General features: G+C 55.3%; 1 protein-coding gene across 1 annotated transcript; it reads right to left on the bottom strand.

Annotated features, from left to right (window-relative positions):
* Positions 1 to 2,042: 2,042 nt before the first annotated feature.
* On the bottom strand, positions 2,043 to 10,267 carry LOC144674871 (telomerase protein component 1-like; the record flags this gene model as incomplete). The annotated part of the gene is made up of 5 exons (XM_078536029.1): positions 10,175 to 10,267; positions 8,218 to 8,350; positions 6,937 to 7,096; positions 4,816 to 4,952; positions 2,043 to 2,131 (listed from the first exon to the last, which is right to left on the bottom strand). Coding segments are annotated over exons 1-5 (612 nt in total), but the record flags the coding sequence as incomplete, so codon positions are not given.
* Between the last annotated feature and the right edge of the window lie 570 nt (positions 10,268 to 10,837).

Genomic DNA, 10,837 nt, shown 5'->3' with positions numbered 1-10,837 from the left:
ATTGTACACATCCCAGTGTCTCACATACACTCTCCCTGTCACACATCCCAGTGTCTCACATACACTCTCCCTATTGTACACATCCCCAGTGTCTCACATACACTCTCCCTATTGTACACATCCCAGTGTCTCACATACACTCTCCCTGTCACACATCCCCAGTGTCTCACATACACTCTCCCTATTGTACACATCCCAGTGTCTCACATACACTCTCCCTGTCACACATCCCCAGTGTCTCACATACACTCTCCCTATTGTACACATCCCAGTGTCTCACATACACTCTCCCTGTCACACATCCCCAGTGTCTCACATACACTCTCCCTATTGTACACATCCCAGTGTCTCACATACACTCTCCCTATTGTACACATCCCAGTGTCTCACATACACTCTCCCTATTGTACACATCCCAGTGTCTCACATACACTCTCCCTATTGTACACATCCCAGTGTCTCACATACACTCTCCCTATTGTACACATCCCAGTGTCTCACATACACTCTCCCTATTGTACACATCCCAGTGTCTCACATACACTCTCCCATTATGTACACACATCCCAGTGTCTCACATACACTCTCCCTATTGTACACACCCCCAGTGTCTCACATACACTCTCCCTGTCACACATCCCAGTGTCTCACATACACTCTCCCTATTGTACACACCCCGTGTCTCACATACACTCTCCCTGTCACACATCCCAGTGTCTCACATACACTCTCCCTGTCACACATCCCAGTGTCTCACATACACTCTCCCTATTGTACACACCCCCAGTGTCTCACATACACTCTCCCTGTCACACATCCCAGTGTCTCACATACACTCTCCCTATTGTACACACCCCGTGTCTCACATACACTCTCCCTGTCACACATCCCAGTGTCTCACATACACTCTCCCTGTCACACATCCCAGTGTCTCACATACACTCACCCTATTGTACACACCCCCAGTGTCTCACATACACTCTCCCTGTCACACATCCCAGTGTCTCACATACACTCTCCCTATTGTACACACCCCGTGTCTCACATACACTCTCCCTGTCACACATCCCAGTGTCTCACATACACTCTCCCTATTGTACACACCCCCAGTGTCTCACATACACTCTCCCTGTCACACATCCCCAGTGTCTCACATACACTCTCCCTATTGTACACACCCCCAGCGTCTCACATACACTCTCCCTGTCACACATCCCCAGTGTCTCACATACACTCTCCCTATTGTACACACCTCCAGTGTCTCACATACACTCTCCCTATTGTACACTTTCCCAGTGTCTCACATACACTCTCCCTATTGTACACTTTCCCAGTGTCTCACATACACTCTCCCTATTGTACACTTTCCCAGTGTCTCACATACACTCTCCCTGTCACACATCCCAGTGTCTCACATACACTCTCCCTATTGTACACATCCCCAGTGTCTCACATACACTCTCCCTATTGTACACACCCCCAGTGTCTCACATACACTATCCCTATTGTACACACCCCCAGTGTCTCACATACACTCTCCCTGTCACACATCCCAGTGTCTCACATACACTCTGCCTGTTACATACCCCCAGAGTCTCATGTACATTCTCCCTATTGTACACCCACAGTGTCGCATGTACATTCTCCCGATTGTACATGCTCCAGTTGTCTCATGTACACGCTGCTTAATGTACACACCCCAGTTGTCTCATGTACACGCTCCCTATTGTACACTCCCAGTGTATCATGTACACTCTGCCTATTTTACTCACCTCAGTGCTTTATCCTGTGTACTCTCATTATCGTGCACACACTAGTGTCTCAAATACAATCTCATAAGTGTACACACAAAACATCTTGCGAACTCTCACCCTGACACCGACACGTGCCTCTTAGACATACTCACATTATTACGCACACCAATACCTCCTTATTTTCTCCCACCACTGCGCACATATTAATCTCCACATGTGTACTAGCTCTCTCACAACTGCACAGACTATTGACCCCGCCACGAGCCAAGACTGAGTGAAGGTTCATACCAGATGTTGTGGGAGATCACCTAGTGTCTCGGGGTCACAGTGAGTGAACGTTCTGTTTTCCTCAGGGTCCGTCAGTCTCCAGAGATGAACTGTTGGCAACGGGGACAAAATAAAACAATAATTTCAATTCTCAATGAGAGATCTGGAACCATCGTGGTCAGAGGGGGCATGGATGGGATTGAGGAATACGGGGAGAAGGTGCGGTTGAGGGACAAGGGGAGGAGGTGGGATTGAGGGAAACAAGGAGAAGGTGGGATTGAGGGATACAAGGAGAAGGTGGGATTGAGGGATACGGGGAGGAGGTGGGATTGAGGGATACGGGGAGGAGGTGGGATTCAGGGAGGAGGTGGGGTAGAGGGATACGGGGAGGAGGTGGGATTCAGGGAGGAGGTGGGGTAGAGGGATACGGGGAGGAGGTGGGATTCAGGGAGGAGGTGGGGTAGAGGGATACGGGGAGGAGGTGGGGTAGAGGGATACGGGGAGGAGGTGGGATTGAGGGATACGGGGAGGAGGTGGGATTGAGGGATACGGGAAGGAGGTGGGGTAGAGGAATACGGGGAGAGGGTGGGGTAGAGGGATACGGGGAGGAGGTGGGGTAGAGGGATACGGGGAGGAGGTGGGGTAGAGGGATACGGGGAGGAGGTGGGGTAGAGGGAGACGGGGAGGAGGTGGGGTAGAGGGAGACGGGGAGGAGGTGGGGTAGAGGGAGACGGGGAGGAGGTGGGGTAGAGGGAGACGGGGAGGAGGTGGGGTAGAGGGAGACGGGGAGGAGGTGGGGTAGAGGGATACGGGGAGGAGGTGGGGTAGAGGGAGACGGGGAGGAGGTGGGGTAGAGGGATACGGGGAGGAGGTGGGGTAGAGGGATACGGGGAGGAGGTGGGGTAGAGGGAGACGGGGAGGAGGTGGGGTAGAGGGAGACGGGGAGGAGGTGGGGTAAAGGGATACGGGGAGGAGGTGGGGTAGAGGGAGACGGGGAGGAGGTGGGGTAGAGGGGAGACGGGGAGGAGGTGGGGTAGAGGGATACGGGGAGAAGGTGGGATTGAGGGATACGGGGAGGAGGTGGGATTGAGGGATACGGGGAGGAGATGGGATTGAGGGATACGGGGAGGAGGTGGGATTGAGGGGTACGGGGAGAGGACGGGATTGAGGGATATGGGGAGAAGGTGGGATTGAGGGATACGGGGAGAGGGCGGGATTGAGGGATACGGGGAGGAGGTGGGATTGAGGGATACGGGGAGAGGGCGGGATTGAGGGATACGGGGAGGAGGTGGGATTGAGGGATACGGGGAGGAGGTGGGATTGAGGGATACGGGGAGGAGGTGGGATTGAGGGATGGGGGTTATTGGGGCGAGGGAGCAGATGTGATTAATGGAGATGAGATTTGCATCCTCCCCCCTTTCCTGTGGGCAACAGAGGGACAGAAAGACAGAGGGAGATTAAAAAACACACACGCACACACACAGACACAGACAGGCACACGGACAGACAGGCACACGGACAGACACCGCGAGGCGCCCGTTGCTCAGACGCGGCACCAGACAGCGACCGGGTAGTCAGCTTGGCAGCAGCTCTCCGCCGACAACCGACCGGCCGCGCCTGTCACCGGCGGGTAAACATGGGGCGGGGATTTTGCAAACCCGCCCGCCGCCGAGATCGCCCGATCCCGCCGGAGAGTCAACGGGCCTGTCGGCTGGGCCGCCGATACTCCCGCTGCGCATCCCACCAGGACAGGGCCGGGGAAAAATCCACCCCCCCTCCGGCCACAGGCGCACCTCTCCTCGCCGGGCCCGCGATGGAGAGCGGGAACCCCCTGGACGGGTTTGCTCGAGGCCCCGGGCCCTAATCCCGGGGGTGGGGGGGGGCCGAGCTCAAAAACTCTCTGTGCCACACCGGCCACAGCAGGTCAGGGGTCGGGTGCGGGGGGGGGTTCTGGGCTCTTCCTGTACCTTTTAGCACTCAGGACCGCACAGGCGAGCGTCAGTCACGGTTCAGTCAGTCTGACTCTTCAGCTCGGGGGTCCTGTGGCCTGGGTGTGGGGGGGAGGGGGGTCCAAGTCCCCCCACTCGTGACCAGATTGTGACCTCAGCTCCACTTTCCCGCCTGCCCTGTCCTACACGTGACTCCAGGCCCCCACACACAGCGATGCGTTTGACTCTTAAGTGACCCTGAAACGGCCTCGCCCCACGAGCCAATAACGAGAAAGACCTTCTCTGAACAGCTTGCATTGCAAGCACTTCCCTTCCTTAAATGAGGGGGCCAAAACCGTAGGCGGTACTCCAGATGCAGTCTCACCATTACCCTGTCCGTCTGTAGCCAAGACTTGCCCCGCTTTTATTCTCACTCCCCTTGCAATCAAGGCCGACTTTCCGTTTATCTTCCAGATCACTTGCTGCACCTGCATACCAACTTGTGATTCATGTACCAGGACACCCAGATCCCTCTGCACTGATCCCCCAAATAACCTAGGGCTGACACGCCCGTGGCCAAGACCGAACGGGGGTGAGGGGGTTGTTGGGGTGGTGGTCTGCACCGCCTTTCGAATGGGTCGTTGGACGGAGTTCCCCCATCTTGCCCTCTCGGCCGGAGGCGAAAGATCCCACGGCCGCTTTTAGGGTTCCTGGGGGCGAATATCTATCCCTCGGCCAACAGCGCTCACGAAAACAAAAAATATAGACGCTGACCCGGTCGTCATCACGATGCTGCTTGCGGGAGGGAGCCTGATGCACAGGAAATGGCTGCCCCCTTCCCGACATCGGCCGGCAACCTGACTCACCTGCCAGGAAGAGGTGGAGCTGCTTCTCCTCGTCCTTGTTCCTCAGGTACCTCTGCTGCACAGCCGCCCGCAGGAGAGTGTTGGACAGGCGGAGGCGAGAGTTGGGTGTCTCTGCGGGGGCCCAGACGCCCATAATACTGTTGAGAGAGACAGAGAGACAGGCAGACAGAGAGACAGGCAGGCAGGCAGAGAGACAGGCAGGCAGAGAGACAGGCAGGCAGAGAGACAGGCAGGCAGAGAGACAGGCAGGCAGAAAGACAGGCAGGCAGACAGAGAGACAGGCAGACAGAGAGACAGGCAGGCAGACAGAGAGACAGGCAGGCAGACAGAGAGACAGGCAGGCAGACAGAGAGACAGGCAGGCAGACAGAGAGACAGGCAGGCAGACAGAGAGACAGGCAGGCAGACAGAGACAGGCAGGCAGAGAGACAGGCAGGCAGACAGAGACAGGCAGGCAGAGAGACAGGCAGGCAGAGAGACAGGCAGGCAGAGAGACAGGCAGGCAGAGAGACAGGCAGGCAGAAAGACAGCAGACAGAGAGACAGGCAGACAGAGAGGAGAATACAGAATGTCAATGAACTGTTCAGACCATCAACAGATTAACGAGGACACTTCCTCCGCTCTCTCTGAATCAAAATCTCAGAATCCTTACAGCGCAGGAGGAGGCCATTCGGCCCACCGAGTCTGCACTGGCTCGCTGAACGAGCATTCTGCCTAATCCCACTCTCCCCCCACCCAAAGCCTTATCCCCGTGACCTTGCACATTCTCTCTTCTCAGGAAGCCGTCCGGTTCCCTTTCGAGCGCCCCGATCGAACCCGCCTCCCGCCGCCCTCTCGGGAAGCTCGTTCCAGGCTCCAGCCCGCCCTCCGGGCCAGAACAATTCTTTCCCTCGCCTCACTTTTACCCCCTTTTGCCGGTTATCTCTTGAACCTGTGCCCTCTGGGTTCTTGATGCTCTCTCGAGTGGGAACAGTTTCGCATTATTTATCCTGTCCATCTCTTCATTCCACAATACTGACGCCCCTACCCACCTCACTCACTCTCTCTGAAGAAGTGCCCCCCAAGTCCCATTCCCATCACCCCCCTCCACCACCTCCGCAACTCTGCTTTTCCCCCATTTAGCCCATTCCAAGATCATATGGATGACGAGGAGGAGGCCATTCAGCCCCTCCAGCCTGCTTCGCCATTTGAGGAGATCCCGGCTGATCTGATTGTGGCCTTAACTCCAGTTTCCTGCCTGTCCCCTCCCACCCCGCACCACCCCTCCCCCTCCCCCCCCACCCGCCCACCCACCGCCATAACCCTCGACTCCCTCGTCGATCAGAAATCTGTCTAACTCAGCCTTGGACATATTCGATGAGCCGGCCTCCACTCTGGGGAAGAGAATTCGAAAGATTAGCAACCTGAAAATAAACTCCATTTGTCTTACCTGCAGCACTTGAAGGCTATCTCTGCGATTCGTGTGCCAGGACGCCCAGATCCCTCGGCGCTGCAGCGTCCTGCAAGTCTCCCTCCCATTTTTCTACCCTGCCCGCCAACGTGGGCAAGTTCGCACTTTCCCACATGATGTGCCGCCTGCCAAAATTGTGCCCACTCCCTTGACCGATCCACATCCACTTGCAGACCCTTGGTATCCTCCTCACAACTTACTTTCCCGACCCAACTTCGTATTGTCAGCAAATTTGGCCACAGTACCCTCGATCTCTTCGCCGAGTCATCGAAAGACAGGTCGCTAAAAAGTTGAGTCCCCGGCGCTGATCCCCGCGGCACTCCCACTAGTTTCGGTTTGCCGGCCTGAAAAATAACCCATTTATCCCGACTCTCTGTTTCCTGTCGGTTAGTCAGTCCATGTTAAACATATCACCCCCAAGGCCATGAGCTCTTATCGTCTGCGTTAACCTTTTATGTGGCTTCTTATTTCGGAAATCCAAATACAGTACATCTACTGGTTCCCCTCTATCTACCCTCCTTGCTGCATCCAAAAGGACCGCTAATCAATTTGTCAAACACGATTTCCCTTTCATCAAACCACGCTGACCCCTTCCTAACTGCACTGGATGTTCCACATGTCCTGCAACTGCGACCTTAATAACGGATTCCAGCATTTCCCCCACTGACTTACCATCGGAGGTTCCGCATCAACCGGATGAAGGTCGCCATGGGGACGGGCCTGCTCGGCTTCAGGGTCTCTTGCATCACTTCCTCCCACGTGAGTGGGGGGGTTCCTGCGCGCAGCCCTCTGCTGGTGCACAGGATGGAGTAAAGGTCTCTCTCCCGCAGGCCTGAGAGAGAGGGAGAGACACAGGAAGGTCAGGCAAAACATACGGCCAACTTTCCTGGGTTCCGGAATTCACCTTGGCCTTGGTTTCGCACCGCGTCCTCGTCAAGACACGACCCGCGGGGCTGGGCGGTGGGTAGCACGCCCCATGACCTTGGGCACCCAAGAGCAAGTCCAGCTCCAGACGCCAGGGATAAAAGTCACCTCACACGGGTGGCAGGGGGCTGCTGGGGACAGTGTAGAGGGAGCTTTACTCTGTATCTAACCCTGTGCTGTACCTGTCCTGGGAGTGTTTGCTGGGGACAGTGTAGAGGGAGCTTTACTCTGTATCTAACCCTGTGCTGTACCTGTCCTGGGAGTGTTTGATGGGGATGGTGTAGAGGGAGCTTTACTCTGTATCTAACCCCGTGCTGTACCTGCCCTGGGAGTGTTTGATGGGGACGGTGTAGAGGGAGCTTTACTCTGTATCTAACCCCGTGCTGTACCTGTCCTGGGAGTATTTGATGGGTACAGTGTAGAGGGAGCTTTACTCTGTATCTAACCCCGTGCTGTACCTGTCCTGGGAGTGTTTGATGGGGACAGTGTAGAGGGAGCTTTACTCTGTATCTAACCCTGTGCTGTACCTGTCCTGGGAGTGTTTGATGGGGACAGTGTAGTCGGAGCTTTACTCTGTATCTAACCCCGTGCTGTACTTGTCCTGCGAGTGTTTGATGGGGACGGTGTAGAGGGAGTTTTACTCTGTAACTAACCCCGTGCTGTACCTGTCCTGGGAGTGTTTGATGGGGACGGTGTAGAGGGAGTTTTACTCTGTATCTAACCCCGTGCTGTACCTGTCCTGGGAGTGTTTGATGGGGACAGTGTAGAGGGAGCTTTACTCTGTATCTAACCCCGTGCTGTACCTGTCCTGGGAGTGTTTGATGGGGACAGTGTAGAGGGACCTTTACTCTCTATCTAACCCCGTGCTGTACCTGCCCTGGGAGTGTTTGATGGGGACGGTGTAGAGGGACCTTTACTCTCTATCTAACTCCGTGCTGTACCTTTCCTGATAAAGTGGTGGAACAGACCCCAGGGGCCTCGACTGACTTCCTCCTGTTCCTCATTGGCCTGTGACATTCTGACGCTTACCTTTCTGGTTGGCGCTTAGCGCGCTCAGGGCGAGGGTCACCATTTCTGCTCCGTGCTCCTCCTCCAGGCACCCAAGGACGTGCTGGATCAACAAACGCAGCGTTGCCGGCAGAGAGCGGATCTGATCCGAGACCTGGGAGGTGATGGGGGGGTGGTTGGGGTGGGGGGAGAAAAGGAGAAAGGATGATGAAAGAGCGGGACGTGGGAGAGGGGCCGAGCAGGAAGCAACAGGACAGGGGCTGACACGAGTGAAAAAGCGAACATCCTGCCCTGAGCGAGGCCCAGGCGAGAGAAAGCCCGCGGTCCATCCCCGACACAACCTCCCTGGTCTGTCTGGAGCGTGGCCCTTTGCAGCCGGGGACAGAGTGGCTATTGGACGGGGTTACTGCCCCCTTCCACCCCGGATCATTGTGTAATCTCATGTCCTTTATCGTTGTTGCCCCCGGACTTTGTTCGCCCCACGTTCCCAAAGTAATTTGTGCACCAGTGCTCCCACCATTGTCCATAAGGTGGAGATGGATGGCTGGTTCTGGGACATGCAGGCACGGCTTCCATCTTTATAGGGGGCGACTTGCAGACATGTGCAGCCACCAACTTTATAGGGAGCAACATGCAGGTGTGCGTGGCCGCCATCTTTATAGGGGGCAGTGTGCAGGTGTGCACTGCTTCCATCTTGAAAGGGGGCAGCATGCAGGGCCGCCATCTTTATAGGGGGCAGCTTGCAGGCATGCACAGCCTCCATCTTTATAGGGGGCAGCTTCCAGGCATGCATAGCCTCCATCTTTATAGGGGGCAGCTTGCAGACATGCGCAGCCACCATCTTTATAGGGAGCAACATGCAGGCTTGCGCGGCCGCCATCTTTAAAGGGGGCAGCGTGCAGGCATGCACTGCTTTCATCTTTAAAGGGGGCAGCGTGCAGGCATGCACTGCTTCCATCTTTAAAGGGGGCAGCGTGCAGGCGTGCACTGCTTCCATCTTTAAAGGGGGCAGCGTGAAGGCGTGCATTGTTTCCATCTTTAAAGGGGGCAGTGTGCAGGCGTGCACTGCTTCCACCTTTATAGGGGGCAGCGTGCAGGCGTGCACGGCCGCCATCTTTATAGGGAGCAACATGCAGACATGCGCAGCCACCATCTTTATAGGGAGCAACATGCAGACATGCGCAGCCACCATCTTTATAGGGAGCAACATGCAGACATGCGCAGCCACCATCTTTATAGGGGGCAACGTGCAGGTGTGCGCAGCCACCATCTTTATAGACGGCAGCGTGCTGGTGTGCACTGCTTCCATCTTTATAGGGGGCAGCTTGCAGACATGCACAGCCTCCATCTTTATAGGGGACAGTGTGCAGACATGCGTAGCCGCCATCTTTATAGGGGGCAATGTGCAGGCATGCACGGCCTCCATCTTTACAGGGGGCAACGTGCAGGCATGCGCAGCCGCCATCTTTATAGGGGGCAGCGTGCAGGCGTGCGCAGCCACCATTTTTTTTCTTTATTGTTTCATGGGATGATGGCGTCACTGGCAAGGCCAGAATTTGTTGCCCATCGCTAATTGCTCTTGAACTGAGTGAGTTCCCACACCATTTCAGAGGGCAGTTCAGAGTCAACCACATTGCTGTGAGTCTATAGCCCAGACTGAGTAAGAACCAGCCTATTTCCTTCCCCTATAGGGGACATTAGTGAACCAGATGGGTTTTTACAGCAATCAACAATAGTCACCATTACTGAGACTAACTTTTCACTTCCAGATTATTAATCCTGAGGGTAGAGGTAAAAGGTCACACACACCCAACCAAGGGTAGAGGTAAAAGGTCACACACACCCAACCAGGAGCAGAGGCGAAAGGTCACACACACCCAACCGGGGCAGAGGTGAAAGGTCACACAGATCCACACAATGGGTGGGGGGGGGGGGGGGGAGGTGAAGATGAAAGTTCACACAAACCCATGACACTTACCTTCTCGAAGACTCCGAACTCTCTCAGCTCCTCAGTCGCCAGCTTCAGGAAGAGAGGATTGTGAGATTCCTTCTTCATTACCAGCTGCCGCATCTGGACACAGAGGACAAAAAATTTGTATCGCACCTTTCATTCTTTTTTTAAAAAATTTTCATTCGCGGGGTGTGGGCGTCGCTGGCTGGGCCAGCATTTATTCGCCCTTCCCTAATTGCCCTCGCTCAGAGGGCGGTGAAGAGTCAACCACATCGCTGTGGGGGGCTCAGGAGTCACATGTAGGCCAGACCGGGTAAGGACAACAGATTTTCCCTTCCCCCAAAGGGGACGTCAGTGAACCAGATGGGTTTTTACGACAATCGGCAATGGTTTCATGGTCGTCGTGAGGCCTTTAATTCCAGATTTTTCATCAAATTCAAATTTGACCATCTGCCGTTGGCTGGATTTGGACCCGGATCCCCAGGGCATTACCCTGGGTCTCTGGATCGCTAGCCCAGTGACAGTGCCGCTGCGCCATCGTCACAGGATAACCCAAAGCATCTCGCATCAACGAACAAAAAATTGGTGCTTCCGTTTTAACTTCGGGCACTGTCGTCTTTCAGGGACCTCGGGCAGCCAATTTACACACAGAAGGATCCCACAAATATCAACATCGTTGCACGTCAGGGT

Source organism: Cetorhinus maximus, unplaced genomic scaffold, assembly GCF_964194155.1.
Source record: "Cetorhinus maximus unplaced genomic scaffold, sCetMax3.hap1.1 HAP1_SCAFFOLD_837, whole genome shotgun sequence".
NCBI classification, from domain to species: Eukaryota; Metazoa; Chordata; class Chondrichthyes; order Lamniformes; family Cetorhinidae; genus Cetorhinus; species Cetorhinus maximus.
The sequence above is the reverse complement of the archived record's forward strand: the minus strand, read 5'-3'. Positions and strand labels throughout refer to the sequence as shown.